The sequence below is a fragment of the Lipophrys pholis genome, assembly GCF_963383615.2.
Source record: "Lipophrys pholis genome assembly, chromosome: 1".
Lineage (NCBI taxonomy): Eukaryota > Metazoa > Chordata > Actinopteri > Blenniiformes > Blenniidae > Lipophrys > Lipophrys pholis.
In genome coordinates, this window is record NC_137635.1 from 16,144,347 (window position 1) to 16,163,636 (window position 19,290).

Genomic DNA, 19,290 nt, shown 5'->3' on the forward strand with positions numbered 1-19,290 from the left:
GAAATAATTATGTGTTTGCACGACACTGATTACTTGTCCTCTGTCTCCCTCAGCTGCCAGCATCTTCTCATTCCTTCAGCCTCACTACTCGTACAGCAGGCAGGACGGAGTCGCCCACATCCCGGTCAGTCGCGAGATCATTGAGGACGGACGAGTGCAAGTCAGCTACCACTCAAAGGACAGCACCGCCAAGGACAAGAAGGTGAGACGAGTGCGGAGATAAAAGTTTCGCGTTGACACAGCAACTTTTTGAAAATAAAGTCCAGCTGAAACACTGAGAGCGATGTCGTTAGCATGTTGGGCCACTGGTTGCTGTTGCTCATTTTTGTCGTGAAACTACACAACTACACAGAGAACAATAAGCTATAAACAATAACAATGGCAAGTTCACAGACATTTGTCTGGACAGATGACAACGTTGGATAGTCCAGCTATTAATTAGGTGAATTATACTTCTTTTTTGAGAAATTGCTCAATGTATATGATATTGTGATATTTATTTATGTCATTTATATTGTAATCTGTTAGTGTGCCGTATGTCAGCCACATCACTTCTGTGTTCTTCCATAATTTGTTTTAGGACTATGTGACTGTAGAAGGAGATCTGAACTACAATCCGGGTGAGACCCAGAAGATCGTTCCTGTCCGTCTGCTGGAGCTGAATGACAGAGACGGCCTGCTGGAGGAGAAGCAGGTCAAGCAGTTCATCATGGAGCTCAGTAACCCACGTCAAGGGAGCAAGCTGGGTCGATACCCAAAAACCACAGTGACCATCACGGACCTACCGGGTGAATAAACACAGAAACCTTAAAAGTATGATCGATCCCATCCAATGGTTGGTTCTCTTAACCACCATATCATTTTATTCTCCACCAGAACCCAGTGTGATGAATTTCAAGAAGGGCACCCAGAGCTTCATGACATCAGATCCTACCTACTCCATCCCCGTCGTCCGCTCTCGCAACCCAGACAGCGCTGCTACAGTGAAATGGCGAACCAAGAAGGCGAAGCGTTTCGAGCTATCTGGTCCTCTGAAGTTTGCCCCTGGAGAGACAGAGAAGATCATCACAATCGACCCGAAAGCCCACCCAGGACCAATCCAGCCAGAGACTTTCCAGCTGGAGCTGTTCGACCCAAGCAGCAACACTTCCCTTGGAGAGAGGAAGACCACCACTGTCAATATCACAGATGGGGGTGAGCATCATGAATGTGAAAACCGGAGTCTCGTTTGTGTTTGCTTCATCCACTCTCTCCTCCCAAAACATGCAGGTCCCAGATCTCCAGAACTGGCCCAGATGCAACAGAAGGGCTTCATCAACCAAAAAACCACCGTTGGTGGTCATCTCACCTCCCCAGGGAATCCGAGGCCCAAAGCCACTGGACCCAGAAGCATTCGACTAAACTGGGACCCCCCACCTGGTAACCCCATGGGTTACAAGGTACAGCAAATCAGCTTTTTCACAAGCTTTAACTTTGAGACATTAGGTCTTTCTCAGGTTCTTTGACAATTCCTCGTGTTTTAGGTCAAGTATTGGATCTACGGTGACCCGGAGAAGGACGCCCAGGTGTTAGACGTGAAGACAAATCATGCTGATTTGACCAACTTGTACCCTTATTGCGACTATGAGATGCGAGTGTGTGGCTACAATGTAATGGGAGATGGCTACGACACCGACGTTGTTACCTGTCAGACAATGGAGGATGGTAATTACTACAATTTCAGTAAAATGCAATTCATGACTGTATCCATCGGGGGATTTCAAAGTGTGAAAAGCTGAATTGGACATTGATTTGGAAATCTTTACTCTTGCGTTGCTTGCAGTGCCCGGTGAACCAGGTCGTCTGGCCTTCAACGTCATCAGTCCAACCGTCACTCAGCTGAGCTGGGGAGAGCCTGCGGAAACCAACGGCAACATCACAGCCTACGAGGTCGTCTACACCCCCATCGATGATGAAATGAGTAAGGCACTCCCTCAATCGAGAAAACACTTCAATAGTTTCCATCATTTCATTTTCACACTGGTGTCCCTTTCTCCTGACAGAGCCGGTGGGCGCCGCCAAGAAAGTAAAGATTGACAACCCAAAAAAACGGATGCTGCTCATCGAGAATCTGCAAAACGCCCAAACCTATCAGTACAAGGTCCGCGCCAGGAACAGCGTGGGCTGGGGTCCCTTCAGAGACGCAACCATCAACTTGGCTTCCCAGCCTGCAAGACCTCTGTCCAGTAAGGGGAAACTTCAATATCCAAGTACAAAAGTTCGATTTGATATGGCAGAGATCTCACTTTCTTTTTCTTCACAGTTCCCATCATCCCTGACATCCCCATCGTGGACGCTGAAGCAGGAGACGAGTACGACAGCTACCTGGCGTACAGCAACGAGGTGATGAAGTCTCCGGCGGGCTCCAAGACGCCCAGCGTCTCCGGTGATGGTGGGTAGAGTCAAAGCTGCACGCACACAGAATGAACTCGCACTGCTTGACTTCTGTTCTCATGTGTTTTTGGCTCTTTCGGCGAGATGACTGCCAGACTTCCAGAGTGAGCTATCGTTCTGGTTGCTCCATCGGGCTTTGTCATTGTGACGAAATGAAATGTGTTCTGTCGAGGTGTCGTTTTCCCCTTCAGAAATGCAGGATGACCAGATTTCGAGTTTCCATTCCAATCATCTATCTGGCTCTTTGTCACTTTTTATTTTTATTTTCTGAGATTCAACCCACAGAAAGCTGCCATTAATTCCCTACAAATAGTCTACAGTGATTTCTCAAAAACAAAAGCAAAAAAAAAAAAAATCTCAGAAATGCCAATATTTCCATTGTTCTATTCTTTTTTCCTTCATATCACTTCCATCTGGGAGGCATTTGTTTTTGCCCATAGAAAACGCCAGACAGACAAGCAAAAGATTTGCTTCCATTGCATCCCCAAACATGTGCACTTATCCTTCATTAAACGTTCTGTTGGTCTAGATTCACCTGGAAGACGATGTTGTCTGTAACATGCAGTCAGCACTGTAGCACTGTAACCCGAGATATCAATTTAATATAATCCCATGATTGTGTTCCTTTTTTTTTTTCTAAATTTGGTAAAACACCTCTTCCATACAAAACATATCCTCCACCTATGGCTTCTCCCCTCCCTCCCCCTCCCCTGTCACTGCAACACCAAGGCTGGAAACATGTCCAGCTGGTGGGGTCCGACCTGAATCTCCGTAGGGTGTCATGGAAAAAGCGAGTGGACGTCATCGCCAGGCGCCTCAGCACAGACACAGAGACGAGCTCAGAGGAGACCCCCCGCCCCAGCCGCGCCCAAACGCCCTCCAAAGGTGACGACCACTCCCACTGACAGAGGGCTAGCAAGCATGCCGAAGTGTGGTGCACGGCCGGGCATGTCGCCAGCAGCGTTTTTCCCCCTCTGCGATGTGGTCTGCTCAGAGATTTTGGCGGTTTGTGTTATCGGCCAGTTTCGGGCTTCAGTCCTTGCCCATTAGTCGCGCCTATCACTGCCATCAACTGCCCCACCACCAGTTGATAATCAAGGGCAGGCTTTCTCCGAGCGCCTGTCTCTGTCTGTGTTTGCTACGCGTCCGAGTGGGGAGGCAGCGATCTGGAGGCGGCTTGTCAGCTGTGCATATAGAGGCTTCGTCACTGTGCAGCAACATGGAAATAATGGCATACTCGATGAACCCATTCGCATTTCTGCAGGGCAGTTTCAAAGATGACACCTTTTCTTTTTTTTTTCTTGCAGCTGTGTTTGCTTTTGTCCTCAGATGTGTCCTCTGTTTTTGTTTTGTTTTCAAAGATGCAAAGCACCTCAGGAAACCAGCCAGAGAAAAAAACCCACACACTCCCACACAAGGCCTTCACACAACCGGACGTGATGAGCACATAACACACAAAAAAACTGTGAATTAACCAGACGATGCAAATTTGTGACAAATCCTCTCTCAGCGGTTTGAATAGATTTTCCTTGGAGCGGGATTGATTCATTGCCATCTAGCTAAAGAAAACCTGGTCCTCTTCCTTCTCTCAAGCATGAAGAAGAGATCATTTTGGTAACATTTTTAAATCTCATGGTAAAAGAAAACGGAGAGTTCTTCAGCCTCAAACCGAACACTTTTGCTCTGTCTGTTTACATGACAATGGTTCTCTGAGCCACTGGATACGCAACTTTTTGAAAAAGGTTCTCAAGCCCAGTTCCGATCAAACATAGACACACAAGTTTTGGAAAACACTCCTACTCTGTGTGGATGGGGAAAATGCAACTTTTTGAAACCGCTCTGCTTCCATCTCCATTGAAACTGTTTAAACTGCAACTTTTTGAAAATGATCCATCTCCGGGGAAACAGTGTAAAGCGCAACTTTTCTGAAACGCTGCTACTATACATGTACAACATGGCTGTAATAAATAATTCTTCTACACAGCGGGAAGTAGATGGACACTAACAACAATGGCCTCCAGAGTGTCATGACTCCCAGTCCATATTCTCTTGGGACTTGGTAGTTTTATAGTTGAGAGTCACCCATAATAGCGTCTAACTTTGTCATCTGATTTTATAAATGTCTGTGTACTCGTACACACCATAAAAAGTAGTCCCAGGAGAATATGAACTGGGAGTCATGTAACTCTGGAAGCCATTGTTGTCATTGTTTATCAACTCAAGCATGCGCAGAAGAACTATAAACTATGGCTGTGGTGCACATGTGTGGGACCAGCGTTTCAGAAAAGTTGTGTTTATTTTCACCATTTACATAAAGACGGAGTTGGGGCATTTTTGAAAAGTTGCATTTTCACAGAGATGGAGTTGATTTCAAAAAGTTCCACTTCGAAAAAGTTGCATATTCCGTGACTCTGAGCACCACTGTCACGTAATCAGACACCCAAAACACTACCGAAGTTTTTCATTTTCACTTGAAAACGTTGTTGTGTAATTGAGGCCTTAATCTGCAGGTGGAGTTCTGTTAATGTCAATAACTTTTCAGTCATTACTATGTTGATCCAAAGATCTTCTTCAGGTTTTTTCGTAAAATGTTATGAAAAGTCCAAGGTGGCAAATCTTAAAGACTTTTTTCTTATTTTCCCATGTGACGGTGCAGTGAAATGTGAAGTCTGACCCTGCCGCTGCTTCTTTCCTGCAGGCCGAGTCGAGCTGGTTTGGGGCGCTTCGCATCAGCAAAAAGAGTGAATCACGTCTGTCCTGATGAAGATCTCGGCTCTCGTGTCTTGCAGATTTCACAATGAACGGCAAGTGGGACCAGAATTTCCTCTTCCCGGGAGGTTCGGCCACACGCAACTTATCGGCGTCGTCCTCCCCGATGTCCACGTTGAGCTCCAACTACAGAATCGGAGGAGGAGGAGGAGGAGGAGGAGGAGGAGGCTCCTTCACCACAGAAACCACCACCACCTTCCTGACTGGGCCAGGTGGGGACAATCTCGCCGAGGTGGAAGGATAAGAAACAAATCTGTGTGAACACCTTTTGTGATGCGACGGTTCTGCCTGCAGGGAGCCCTCGCAGGCCGGACATGATGGGAGGAGGCATGCACTCGTCCGAGGTCATCATGAGGAAGCGCTCGGAGAACAGAGGTTACACGGAGGAGAACATCCGCGACTCCATCGTCATGGGAGATGTGTCGAGCAAGTTTCCGGACCTCAGTGAGTTTTCATTTGAACGTATTCCTCAGTGATTGCAGAAGGACATACCTTGTGAGAAGGATTTCAATGTGCTGTGCAGTATTTGTGATGCCTCGGCAGGTGCATGAGGCCGTCGGCTCATTAGCGGCGGGGGTTGGGGCTGATGGCTGTTCAGCAAGAGCTATGCTGACTATCGCTGTTTCTCCCTCCCTCTCTCCCTTTGTTCCTTCTATTTATTCCACTCCACTTCCTCTACCTGCCCTCCTCCCTTTCTCACCGTGCCACTCCTGTCACCTCCTCCCTCCGCGTCCGTTCTTCACCACCTCCGCTCCCTCCTTCCACCTCCTCCGCTCCACGCGCCGCCAGGCGAGTTCGGCTACGCTGGGATGCAGAGCAGCTCTCAGAGCCAGTTCAGCTACAGCCTGTCTCAGGGCACCAGGGCCAGGACGCCCTCCTCAGACGTCCACGAGGCCCTGTATAACCTGGACAGGGTGCTCCAGGGTAAGTGTGCTGCAGACGTGCATGAAAGCACCGGGCGGGTTTCTCGCTGGGTGTGACCCTCTTCAGCCATCTTCACTCCTGCTTCTGTCATGGTCACAGACTTTAACCCTAGAGTGGGCCGGGCTGGTAAAGTAGTGCCATAAAATTAAATGCCTTCACATTTACACTTTAAAGTTGTTCTTCGTTGTGAAGTCACAAACAGTACCAGAAATTATTCTAATCTCAATATAAAGCCAATTTTGATTTCTGATGCAAAATACAGTGAAATGTCCAACAAAACTTCTCCTATTGCTGTTGCATTGTGCATGTTTTTACAAACTCACCCTGACAGCATGGCTTTAAAGCTAGTTTCCTTTCTTATAATGCAGCATCATCGATATCTCAGCTCAGATCTTAGTGTTGTGTTCACTACTCTTAAGAAATTTGCTATAAAAGAAATGGATTTTATACAATTTGCCCAGTGGTTTGGCTGGATTGGAGCCGCTCGTTAGTTTTGTCACACGGGCCTTATGTCAGACACTCCTGCTTTAACTCCCTCTTTAATCACAATGCAGCAGTTTTTAGTTTCTCAGCAAACACAATTCCTCATATATTCCATTTTATACCTTAACCATTCTTTTTGGAGTTGCTTTTCATCTTTGTATGCCAAAATAAAACATTTAAGTCCAACAGTTGGATGTTGTTATAGAATATTTCAAAACCTACCTCATCATATCATGAACAAAGATGAGGATTGCAAATAAAGATTTTCTAAAAATTTAATCGCGATTGAATATTTACAAAATGTCAGAAATGAAGATGAAATGTTGCTAATACACTCAGAATGTCTCGAATAAAAACGAAACATCACAAATAAAGAGAAATTATTGCAATTAAATATGAAATACGTTGAAGAATGATTAAATGTGAATAAAGACAAATGTTGCTAATGATCATGAAATATCATAAAAAAAGACACAATGTCATAAATAAAGATGGTATGTTGGAATAAAGATGAACAAGAAATATTCCAAATATGAGAAAATGTAAATAAAGAAAAATGTTGCAAATATAAAATGTTCTTAATTGGATTGCGATGAAATGTCACAAACAAAAATGACACATTGCGAAAAAAGAAAGAAACTTAAAGAATGAAACAAAGACTTTGTGATTAAAAGTGAAACTGTCATATGTATTTGCTTTGAATTCAAGTATCTGTTGTTGAAGTCTCACGTTGACCCGTCAGATGCGCGGCTCTCCCCCGGGGTCCCCGACACTCCCAGCAGGCTGGTCTTCTCTGCTCTGGGGCCCACGGCCCTGAAAGTAAGCTGGCAGGAGCCCCACTGTGAGAAAGACATCCTGGGCTACAGCGTCCTATACCAGCTGATCAACGGAGGTAAACACCTGGGGGCTGTTTCTGCTCATGGACCACGCCCGTCTGCGGTTTGTCACAACCTCTGTCCTCCTGCAGGCGAGATGAAGCGCATCAATGTGACGAACCCGGGGCAGAACTCGGTCGTCATCCAGGACCTGCTGCCGAATCACTCCTACCTGTTCAAGGTCAAGGCCCAGAGCCAGGAGGGCTGGGGTCCCGAGAGGGAGGGGGTTATCACCATCGAGTCGGCCGTGGACCCCAAGAGTCCCCTCAGCCCCATGCCAGGTGCTGCTTCGGATCCGATGTTACATGATGTTTCATGAGTTCCTCATTTCTCATGCTGTTTTTCTGTCTGGTCCTCCTCCAGGATCACCGTTCACCCTGAGCACCCCCAGCGCTCCGGGCCCCCTGGTCTTCACGGCTCTGAGCCCTGACTCCCTGCAGCTGAGTTGGGAGAAACCTCGCAAACCAAACGGAGACATCCTGGGATACGTGGTCACCTGCGAGCAGCTGCACGATGGAGGTGAGTCTCCCCAGACGCCGTCAATCTGGCATCACAGTGAGAAGAAAGTGGCCGTTTCGCCTGACGTCTGTTCCCGGTTTGTCCCAGGTGACGCTCGCTCCTTCCAGGTGAGCGGCGACAGCGCCGAAACCAGTCTGAAGGTTCAGAGCCTTTTGGAGAACGTCCCGTACAAGTTCAAGGTCCAGGCAAGGACCACGCAGGGCTTCGGCCCCGAGAGGGAGGGGATCATCACCATCGAGTCTCAGGACGGAGGTACAATCAAGTCGGTCGAAACGCGATAATACTAGCAGCTCGCTGGTGAACGCAGAGAAAGTAGCATTTATTTAGTCGGTGGACACCAAAGAGGATCTTTTAGGGGGACAATGTTGACACCTGAATATAAAATCAATAAACTACTGTAGTTGTTGATGGACCTTAAGTGTTCCTCAGGTAAGCTCGGGGGCGAGCGAATATGATTGATATTATAGGACTAGATTGCCAAGATTATACAAGACGTTACCTTATTTTGGAACAGATATAGACATCCTTGTTTATTGTTGTGGTGCTGAGTTTGTGTGTTCTGCCAGTCAGCTTCATCCACAGGAGACATTTGCCCATGTTTTCTTTGGGTTTGGGAAATGGGATAAAGTAAACCCTGTTGTTTATCCTTTCAGGATACCTCATCTTGCTGTTGCCTGTTCTTCAGGGACATTGTTTGACCATTTTTGTGCCTTAAATGACTTAAATCACACAGAAACCACAAAAAGTATCACCAGCTCTAATGCTTCTCAACAGAGTTTATAGTTGAGATTGTCCCAGTCGGCTTTTCCAGGAGGTTGATAGTTGAATGCGATTGGTTTGTTTGCGTTCATGGGCGTGGCTTAGCCACAGCTCAGTGTGTGTTCTAAGGAAGTGACCTTGTAATAAATGAATATGTTCGAGTACTGAAAGCAACTGGAAATTACAAGCAAAACTTTTAGGGGGGAGGGGCTTAAAGAGAGAAAGGTGAAGGAGCCGATTTGATGGAAACTGAGACTGTAAACCAGCATCAAAGCTTGATGCTTAATTTCTGCCTTCCTGCCACGTCCTTCCTCCTGCAGGAGCTTTGTCTCAGTATAACAGCCAGTCAATGACGAAAAGGGAAGTCTTCCAAATGCCGACCGAAGTCACAACCCGAACCAACGTCTCCCAAGCCATGATCAACGACCCCTACTTCACAGGTACAAACACAGCTCCACCTGTTCAGTGTCGATGAGACGAACCAGACGTTCACTCATGCATAATTTCCCTGTGGGACAGATGGGATGATGATGACCTCGCAGCTCATGGAGAGCAGTGGCATGATGACCCGCCAGGTCACCAAGGAGGTGGTCCAAAGGAGCATGATGGGAGGGACCACAGTCACCAAGAAGATGTTTTATGAGTCTTAAAAGGTCCAGACTCTCTGTAAACTCAAGAAGTGGGCTGTTTTTTTTGGTGATCTATAGATTAAAGAGGGGGAGGTCGTCCTTTATGTGTCTGTTACACACACTTTCAGTTCAAATGTATCTGCTGGTCTGACCTCATGTGAGTCGACTCCCTCTGTTGGCTGAGACTCGGTAACGTTGGGGGGCTTTAGAGAAGTAATCCAGTAATCCAAAATGAACCTCTACCCCCCACCCCCCTACCCCCCACCTCCCACCCAATATTCTGACTCCCAGGTTGCTTTAAACACTTTCTGTCTCTTTTCCGGTCCTGAGCTGGTGGATTTGGGATTTATTTTTATTTTCATGTTGATACATTTGTATTATAATAAAGTGTTTCCAAACATATTTAATTCTTCTATAGACTCGCTCTGCAGACACAGTTTGTGTTCAGTATTTTTTTTTTATTTTAACAATCAGGGCAAATGATCAAAGATCAATTGCAGAATGTGGGTGCCGTATCTGCTTGGTGTTTTTTTGTGTTTCTTCACCCCTGCAGGCTTGTCGTATCGCTTTTTAAGCAGATTAACGTCTGAATGGTGAGATATTCTGTTGGGTTGGAAGAACGGGGTGTGAGGACAGAATGATTGTATATGCTTCCACTGCCTTATTTTTGTCTTTTTCATACACTTTGAGGATGACGATCGAATATGACCAAAAAACAAACAAAAAAAACACTCATGATCAACAAGTATGACTCACATTTGAACAGTTTTTCTTTTTCTTTATTTTTTAACCCTTCTTCGTGTCAATTTTATTGCACTCAATAAAGATTCTAAACACAGTGGGAGTATTTGCAATCGATTTATTGATGCTCGGGAGGAAATATAAAGCACTGCCATCTTGATACTGCATTTATGAAGAAAAACAAGCTCATGCCAGAAGAAAACATCAAACGGATTAACTACAGACATGCGGCAGCCCAGCTCGGATTCATTGGACAGAGGCTTCATCACACCACAGCACAGCACGGGGTCGATTTTCATCTGTAGGTCATAAAAAAAGTCATAGAAAAAAAAAAAATGTTTAAATAGTGTCCCATTGCATGAAAGTCCCAAAGAAATGTAGTGACGCGTAAATCCTGGATGGTGTGGAGGGAAAAAGATGACATGATACAAAAATTCTGTGCCACTTTACAGAGAAAAACAAACATGTTTTAAATCTGTGAAACTGAGAACGTAGTCTTTTTTTTTCTCCTTTAGACTGCTTAGGACTGGATACAATAAAACTTTATTGATCCAACATCAGGAAACTTCACACAGGTTTTGTTCTTATCATTTAAATCTTTTCAGAAATCACAGCTTTACTTGAGACATGAATTACAACATTTAGTCAAAATTATGCAGTGTTTCGCATTATTCTTACACTTCTTTTTCCTTATCAGTGACATTTCAAATTTATTGTAAATTCTTGGCCTCAATGTCATACATTTTAGTTCATTTAGGACTTCTATATTTTGACTTCATTCGTTGTGTAATTCTCAATAATTGGAATTCATTCTCAATTTTTTTACTTTTTGTGATTTTGTTTTCAACATTTTTGACTTTCTTTGTCATTTAGAAGAAAAATAATAAGAAGAAGAAGAATGGACTTTTTTCCTGATTTCACGAGGCACCTCACAGAAAGACACTTCGAGACCCCGTTCACACAAACCTTTGAAGAGAAAATGCATAATTTTTGAGTTTTTGTTTCAGAAAAGCATCACATTTACTCCGTAAAGTTATGAAAATACTGTTTGTTTATACAGAAACAGCAGAAATGGTGAAAATTAAGTAGTTAGCACATATGGCCACTAGAGTATGCTGTTGTTTGTTTTTGGAAAGAAACCACACACACATGCGTGCAGAGAACAATACGCTATAAATATTGACAATGTTGGAGGTTGAAGTTCCAGGAGAATATGGAGTCATGAGACTCCGGAGGCCGCCATTATTTCCATCTACTCGCACATGTGCAGAAGAACTATTTACTATGGCCGCGGTGCGCATGCACAGTAGCAGTGTTTCAGAAAAATTGCGCTTTCTCCAGTTTCCACAGAGTCGGAATCCGTTTTGGTAGCCGTTTTCAAAAGTTGTGTTTTTTGTGGCTCCAAACACCGTTGTCATGGAAACGCACACCCAAAATGCAATGAAAGTTGTCCGTTTTTACTTGAAAACGTGGTGTAAACTGGGCCTTAGTTCAGAGCTGGCACATCAAACTCAGACTGTCCAGAGAGAAGCACAGACTTGGGGGGGGGGGGGGGGGGGGGGATTCAGTTCCAGAGGCAGGGTCCGGGGCAGAGGCATGGCTGTCTGAGGTCCGCGGGCCTGATCACCAGGTCTTTCACCACCTCCACAGTCCCGAACAGCGGGTGCAGCTCCTCCGTGAACTTCTCGCTGTAGGTGTAGAGGTGCGAGCGTTTCTCCACATCGTAGAAGGACAGCTGGCCCTGCTCGTAGTCCAGATACACCCCCACCTTCCTGGGCGCCAGGCCCTGGGGCAACGCAGCAGTGGGCATGGTGAGGGCTTTCAGGTCCGTGCCTCTCTCCAGACGCAGGGTCAGGTATCCCGTCTCCGTGTTGAGCGAGCGGAAGCCCCGCCTCACCGCCGACGCTTTGGCCACGCCCAGCCGCCAGTCCCGCTCGCCCACCTCCACCTCCCAGTAGTGGCGCCCCGAGGTGTAGCCCTCCTTCGCCACAGCACACCACCAGCCGTTGAAGCGCTGCGGGCAGCGGGGGGCGTCGCAGCGCTCCAGGCCGCAGCGCATGCGTTTCTCGTCGCCCGAGATGACCAGGTCCGGATTGGCGGTCTCCGGGTCCAGAGTGACGTCCTCTGTGGGGAAAGAGCGCAACACTGAGTCTACAAATACCAACATCTGATTGTACAATCTGACATAAACTGAAAGTTTGACATACCTGCTGCATCACAAATCCAGTTCCACACTGGAGAGGAGAGAAGAAAAACAAGTTATCCTCTTTTTCTTTTAAAAAAACACATTTTAAACTGGTGGAAACCAAAAAGCTCAAAAAGAGAGGAAGGTGATAACTAAATATAAGCTGTTGGCAAACAATCTGCTTTGTACCAGAGAATGAATGCTGTAAAATAATGGTAAAGTGTCTGGAAATTGCATTAACAAATCATTTCTATTAATATAAATTTTGAAAAAATTCTAATTGTAAAATCAAAATTAGCACAAAGTGAAGTGATTAGTATTTGGCTCAGTGCCAATACTTAAACTAAATGATAATGGTGCAGAAGATGGACAGACTTACCACCATGGGGGATGTAGCGGACAGCATCTGAAAGACAAAGATCATCACTGTTATTACAAAGAAACAAAGTAAAGTCACAGATTCCATATTTTATAACAAACTGTATAAGAAGCCAAAAAACAACAGCGACTATTTTTATCTCTTTGCATGTGTTAACACCTAAAATGTGATGTCGCTGTAAGAAATCCTAAACATGTTGGAAAACCCGGATTGTGTCCGATTTAAAGGATTATTATATAAAAGATTATGTATGTGTGTTGGGTATTGCTACCTTCTGTCCAATCATCACTTCATATCAATGAAGTTTGGAGGTATTCGATTTATGTAGCAACATAATACCTTTTAAACTTGACAAGCTCATTGTACCACCTTGTGGTGGAAAGTGGAATTTCAAGAAAAGTCACCCTGGAGGTAATTTGTGAACTTTAGATTCTTCCTTGACATTTTATTATAATTTCCTGTATAAATCTTTTAAATGCTTTAGATTAAGAAAATTACATACTACACATTTGGAAATATATCTTTATAATGTGAGCCTGACTGCACATTTCTTATTGGAAGACGTAAAAAGTCAGAAAACGACTGCAATGACCTTTGTCTCTTTACATGTGTTGACTGGTAAAATATGACATTGATGTAAGAAACCCTAAGCTTCAGACGTTGGAAACCACATATTAAATCGTAGTTTGTGTTTTAAAAGCTTTTTTTTTTTTTAACTTGAGTCAGTTATAACCTCCCCTCGTCTCTCCACTCACCGATCCTCTGGTTCCTCTGCTTTCTCACCAGCCACTGCTTCGTCACGTCCTCCTACACACACAAACAGACAATAGAAACATCCGCCAAATGAGGCCAAGGTGAGCTGCACAATGAGATAAAGGGATTAGCGACGACTGCGTGTCACATAACATCCTCAGAGCAGCGTGTAAAATTCTGTCCTTCTCAGGCCTTTTCTTTTTTTTTAAAGCATCTAATCTAGGGTCTGATTATTCAGCGGCTTCAAACAGAGAGTGGATGAACTAGTTTTCCTCTGGAACGTCGTGAATATTCATCAGGGTCCAATTAGAGGAGTGTTTGTTTGTTTTTTAGGGAATGCACAGACCTTCACGGGGCTGTCTGCGTTCAGCACGGCCAGCAGGACGAGCTCCACGGCCGGCAGCAGGTTGGGCAGGCGGCCCCGCTTCCACTGGAACTCCAGGTCGTCCAGCATCATGAGGACGGGCTCCCCCGGCCACACGGCGGGCTGCACGGGGAGCGAGCACAGACACTTCAGGGTGACGGTCAAGGGCAAGGTTTAACTTAATCATCCTGATCGGGTGGAAGCGGGGAACTGGGTCAGACTGTAATCGCCGCCCAGCCTCCGGAGGGGAGATGCGGCGCACGTTATTCTCCGAGTGTAGTCACCTGAGATCTGGCTTTAATCTCCCGCGTCCAGTCCAGGATGACCCTTTTATGGGGCCCCATGTCGTACTCGCCCCCCGACTCCAGCATGCACAGAAAGTGGCCTTTCCAGTCTCGCTTCTCGTACTGGTATTCGGACGGGAGGATTTTCTGCTGAATAGAAGAAAAGACTGTCAACACAGTTTCTTCTGAAGAAGTGCAAACCTAAATGACCCTGTGTAACAACCAATAACATATAATCTGCCAATAACATAATAATCTGGGACTTTTTCAATAATTTTGGCCTTTTCAACTGTAATAATGACCAATAATTTAAGATTATTAGCCTTTTTCAAAATAATGCCGCATAAAAATGTTGTAATGTTGATCTTTTTAATGTAATAAAGTCCAATGACATAATTTGGACTTTTGTCACTGTAATGCCTGCCAATAAGTCTTAAATGCAATAAATCCAATAATGTACTAATGTTGAACATTTCTGGTGTGATATTGGCCAATAATATAATATCTACCAATAATGTAATATTTTTGGCCTTTTCAAGCGTGATAATAGCCAACAATTTCATAATTTTAGTCTTTTTCAATATAATACTTGCCAATTATTTCATAATGTTGGTATTTTTCAATCAAATAACGTGAATAAAGTACTATTTTTTGCTTTTTTTAAAGGAATTAAAGCCAACATTGTGATAATTTGCCAATAGTGTAATAACAGATTTAATCCCTTATTGTCATAACATTTTGTCAATAATGTTATGAGTTATTACATGAAAATAAAATGTCATAATACACGAACAGGGCTACATTTCTTGGAAATTAAAGCCTAAATTTCTTTTAATTTGGACTTGTCTTTAATTTCTTATTTGTTCAAAACTTCACAGTGAAGCCAAAGACTGTCAGACACACCGACTCCCAAAAGCTTTCATAATAAGACCGTTATCCAGATCTGATGTGTGCAGAACTAACCTCCCCTCCGGGATCCCCCCCGGACCCTTGAGAGGGTCCCAGACCTCGGGTTAGAAACCTCTACTTTAAGTGGTGTGGATTTCCAACAACTGATTCGTGGACCGACTCAAGCAAAATTCAGCCTAAAAGAAGACTTTCTGACCCAAAAACAAGTCTTAAAGAAGCTTTCAACTTCATCCAAAGATCTGCAGGGGAGCAGGTGGCACATTTATTTTACCGGTCTGTGGAATCAAACTGTGAGACTCAGAGGCTTAAACAAACTCCCTCAGATCTTAGTATGACGCAGATGAGAAGTTTGACGCATTTGAGCAGTTCACATAAAACGGCCCGTCGCTCTCCAACCATTTAAACCTTATTGGGAAAGAAAAGACGCTATTTTTCCATGCGGCTGCTATAAATGCAACAAATCTAGCAATTGTGTAAGTTTACATACAATATTGAACAAGAGATTTGGCAATGAGCACAGTGTGATTGTAATCTGCCTGGTTTTAAGCCCACTGCTAACTTTCTCACGCTCAGGTTGTATCAGGAAACATCACGTTTGATCAAATATTTTAAAAACAAAATGGTGACGACATGTTGAGGCGACAACATTTTCAAGTGAAAACTTAAAACTTCTGTTGCATTCTGGGTGTTTGTTTACATCTGCAACGGTGTTTGGAGCCCCTGAAAACACAACTTTTGGAAAACGGCTCCCAAGGTGGAACTTTTGGAAAACCCTCCGTCTCTGTGGAAACTGAGAAAACGCAACTTTTTCAGAACTTTTTGGAAATGCTGCGACTGCGCATGCGCATAAAGGCCGTAGTGAATAGTTTGTCTGCACGTGTGCAAGAAGGACAATAATAACCTCCAGAGTGTCATGACTCCCAGTCCATGTCCTCCTGGGACTTGATAGTTTTACAGTTGAGAGGCACAATAATAACAAACGTCTGTTTATTCCCATTGTTAACATTTTAGTGTCTTCCTCTCTGCGCCTAGTTTCATTACAAACACAAACAAGAGCACAAACTACATGGAAACTTTTCTTCAACAAGATGCAAAAACTTTAACTTTAAAACGTTGCATAAACAAGGCCTCATTTTAAGAGAGAAAATATTTGAAGGGATGCTTGTGGTAATTGAAAGATTACACACACAAACAGGTGTGGGGGGTTCATGCATTGACTTTGTTGCACTATAGTTCTATTTTTTTATTGAAATTGTTAAAGCAGAAGTTCTTTTTTGTCGGCTTTGTGCCGATGACTTTGATGGTTACTTCATAATGCTATTTCATTTTTCAGCACTTTTACCTCACTTGAGTTTTTTTTTTTGTTTTGTTTTTTTCCTTTAAATGTACGCGTACATCAGGAAAATGGGTTTGAAGAGGAAATAATAAATAAAAATGAGTAAATGCAAAAAAAAAAAAAAAAAAAAAAAAACAAAGAGAGAAAATATTTGAAGAAGGTTTTGTGCACCCCCCCCCCCCCCCCCATGGATCTTTGACGCCCCCTGTGAGGGTGTGGCCCCTCAAGTAGTTTAGCTCCAGAATGTGAAGCCTCAGCTTCAAGCAGGATTACCTGCATCGATTTCCCAGTGTTGTTTTAATTAGTGGGCAGAGTGTCAGACGGAACGATTCAGTTCCAGCTTCCTGTCTGTCAGCTTTTGTACCTGCACTCGTTTCTCCAGTGTGGCCGCCCACTCCACGATGAAGTCCCTGCACACGCCGGCCGGCCAGATGTCCTCACCGGTCCAGATGTGGCTGAGGACGTTTGACCTCTGGAGGGTGGAAGGAGCGACAATGAGAATCCACACTTCACAAAGAAGAGGAAGAAGAAGAAGGAGAAGAAGAAGAAGAAGAAGAAGAGGAGAGATGAGTGGAGCTCACCTGACAGATCCTGTTCAGCTCTCGAGCCAGCTCCATGATGAACAGCTGACTCTCCACCAGAGGCTCCTTCTTGTCGAGCTTCACTTTCTTCCGAGACTCCTGGAGAAAAACGGAGGATTAGAAAACTGGGCCGGAACATGACTGGGGGGCAGATTTCTGAGGGAGCGAGCGGAGCGGGGTGGCGTGCCTTGAGTCGGATCTTGAGCTTTTTGGCCGGCTCCACCAGGAACTGCAGGCAGTCTTTCATCATGCTGGCAGCTGGAGAAGGAGCTGGATGCCCTGTGATGCCACCGTTTGGAGGAGGGAGGGAGAGACAGAGAGACAGGAAGAGAAACAGAGAGAGAGAGAGAGAGAGAGAGAGAGAGAGAGAGAGATTTAGTGAGCTGGCACTCAGCTGCAGCTGACAGAGCTGCTGTGGCCCCCACATGAATCGATGAGGGAGCAGAAATGGCTAATAAGTGTAGGAGAGGACAGAGAGAGAGAGAGAGAGAGAGAGAGAGAGAGAGAGGGAGACTGCTGCAGAAGTTTCATCACATCAAGTCCACAGAGAGCTCATTAAGAGACACTACAGTTAACATTAGAGGAGGAAGAGGAGGAGGAGGAAAAGGAAGAGGAGGAGGAGGAAGATGCGGAGGAGGAGGAGTTTGAGGAGGAAGAGGAGAGAAGGATGAGGATGAAGATGATAAAGTGGAGGAGTTGGAGGAGGAAGAGAAAGAGGAGGATGAAGAAAAATGAGAGAGCAAGAGGAGAAGGAAGAGGATGAAGAGGAGGATGAGAGGGGGAGGAAGAGGATGAAGATGCAGAAGAGGAAGAGGAAGAGTTGGAGGAGGATGAAGATGAAGATGAGGAGGATAAGGAGGAGGAGGATGAAGGTGCGGAGGATGAAGATGAGGAGGATGAAGATGCGGGGGAGTGACATGGTGTGTGTCACTCTGTGGAAAATGTTGCATATTAACAGGATTTCCTGACACGTGTGAGTCGATTCGTCTCATCGACGCTCCTGGATTGGAAAATGTTTCCCGAAGAGACATGGAGGGGGGGAGTGGGGAGGGGGGGGGCTGTTGATTCAGCACCCCCCACCTCCTCCTCTCCTCTGCCCCCCTGTCTGATGCACTGAGGGGGGATTTACTGTTCTCTCGGATGGAGGAGGAGGTGGCGGCGCAGCCAAAAAGGATGCTGGCAGCTCCAGCGCTTTGCTGAAAACACTGCAGCGATCAGCAGCACTCAACACGTCTGCCAGCAGCGAAACTAACTATCGTCTAGTGCGTTTACACTTATACACCTCTGTCACATCAACAACAAGGAGTTACAATAACTGACATCAACAACAAACTTTCTTTGAACAACAATCTTTGCAAGTTAAAGATGAAAAAGAAAGCTCTATATTCTTGTCATTTGAAAGAACTAAAAATCAATAGATGCAACTTGAAAGTTCCACATCTGTACATTTCCACTGGTTAAACAATAGTTAAATAAGTTTATGCACGGCCCATTATTGTAAACATTGCCACAGTTAGTGATATTTTCTAAGCATATCTAATTTTCTGAGCTAATTTCAGTAAATATTTTGAGTTTAAAAAGCTTGGTCATGCATTCTCATATCTTAATCCAGGTTAATATTTTTTTTTTGGGGGGGGGATCAATCACTCTACAAAATGTAAAAACTGTAATTACATCTTCCCACTCAATTTGGCTCCTTGACCCACCAACAGCATGAAATGATTCTCGAATCCTAATCCAGATTGAGCCTGCTGACAGCAGGTCCTTCCAATTGCATGATGAAGATGGTGATGATGATGAAGATGACGAAGTGAACGTGGGCACCTGAGTGACTCCCGTGTGCAGAAGTGTGTGTTTATTTCTGGCTGCGCGTGCAGGAGCTGGAGGAGCTTGGAGATTAGAAGGAAATCTAGGATTACTGCTGTGCAGCACAGGTAGTGACTTTTCTATATCGGGAACGTCAAAACACAAAGGCTGCAACGCACAGAACACAACAACAGCACTGCACACACACGGGGATAGTTTGCATACTTACCTAAAATGGATTAATTTAAGATATTGCTTATTAAGATGAATAAAACTGCGGTCGTGCATTCTTTAAATGTATCAACAGTGATTGTCAGGTTCATTATCAGTCCGCAGGAGGTGACACAACACATTTCTTTTCACGAAATACTTTTAAAATATGCAGAAACGGAAATCTGACCTTATCAAATGAGAAATTGTGAGTCGTGTGCGGTGTTTCTTCTCTTCTGGAGCAGCTCAGTGCTCTTCCATCATCATCCTCTTCCTCCTCCGACGCTCCTTCGGCTCAGACTGAAACTGCGGCTCTGCTCTCTCTCTCCGCCTCCAGGAGCAGTTTGGAGG

General features: G+C 44.8%; 2 protein-coding genes across 4 annotated transcripts in view; one reads left to right on the forward strand and one right to left on the reverse strand.

The window, feature by feature from the left end:
* The window catches only part of itgb4 (integrin, beta 4), a 22,631-nt gene extending 12,401 nt beyond the window's left edge, over positions 1-10,230 (forward strand). Inside the window, exons 26-42 of one of the 2 annotated variants that reach the window (XM_080470295.1) lie at positions 54-202; positions 581-788; positions 877-1,194; positions 1,270-1,439; positions 1,524-1,704; positions 1,823-1,960; positions 2,043-2,225; positions 2,303-2,431; positions 5,223-5,414; positions 5,497-5,646; positions 5,992-6,126; positions 7,352-7,501; positions 7,577-7,765; positions 7,848-8,003; positions 8,091-8,255; positions 9,083-9,202; positions 9,282-10,230. In XM_080470295.1, coding sequence (XP_080326421.1) covers positions 54-202; positions 581-788; positions 877-1,194; positions 1,270-1,439; positions 1,524-1,704; positions 1,823-1,960; positions 2,043-2,225; positions 2,303-2,431; positions 5,223-5,414; positions 5,497-5,646; positions 5,992-6,126; positions 7,352-7,501; positions 7,577-7,765; positions 7,848-8,003; positions 8,091-8,255; positions 9,083-9,202; positions 9,282-9,412 — 2,864 coding nt within the window. In that variant the 3' untranslated portion in view covers positions 9,413-10,230. The remainder of the gene's footprint in view (positions 1-53; positions 203-580; positions 789-876; positions 1,195-1,269; positions 1,440-1,523; positions 1,705-1,822; positions 1,961-2,042; positions 2,226-2,302; positions 2,432-5,222; positions 5,415-5,496; positions 5,647-5,991; positions 6,127-7,351; positions 7,502-7,576; positions 7,766-7,847; positions 8,004-8,090; positions 8,256-9,082; positions 9,203-9,281) is intronic. The other variant, XM_080470296.1, reaches the window with a different exon arrangement.
* Positions 10,146-19,241, reverse strand: LOC308113824 (butyrophilin subfamily 1 member A1). Of its 2 annotated transcripts, none has more exons than XM_080470315.1 (10): positions 19,130-19,241; positions 17,111-17,202; positions 16,924-17,022; positions 16,707-16,814; positions 14,098-14,247; positions 13,796-13,936; positions 13,452-13,503; positions 12,697-12,723; positions 12,340-12,366; positions 10,146-12,256 (listed from the first exon to the last, which is right to left on the reverse strand). In XM_080470315.1, exons 2-10 carry the CDS (start codon positions 17,171-17,173, stop codon positions 11,697-11,699), a joined length of 1,227 nt encoding a protein of 408 aa, XP_080326441.1. In that variant the 5' UTR covers positions 17,174-17,202; positions 19,130-19,241; the 3' UTR covers positions 10,146-11,696. The 2 variants fall into 2 exon arrangements, with proteins under 2 accessions (XP_080326441.1, XP_080326442.1); XM_080470316.1 differs by lacking the exon at positions 19,130-19,241 and adding an exon at positions 18,630-18,806 and having other exon boundaries at positions 10,240-12,256.
* Between the last annotated feature and the right edge of the window lie 49 nt (positions 19,242-19,290).

Excerpts from the sequence above, each read along its gene's own strand:
- LOC308113824 (XM_080470315.1), bottom strand. The coding sequence starts at position 17,173 with ATGATGAAAGACTGCCTGCAGTTCCTGGTGGAGCCGGCCAAAAAGCTC. Across the intron at positions 17,023-17,110 it reads AGCTCAAGATCCGACTCAAG|GAGTCTCGGAAGAAAGTGAA; the intron begins GCACGCCACCCC and ends GTTTTTCTCCAG. Across the intron at positions 12,724-13,451 it reads GCAGAGGAACCAGAGGATCG|ATGCTGTCCGCTACATCCCC; the intron begins GTGAGTGGAGAG and ends TTTGTCTTTCAG.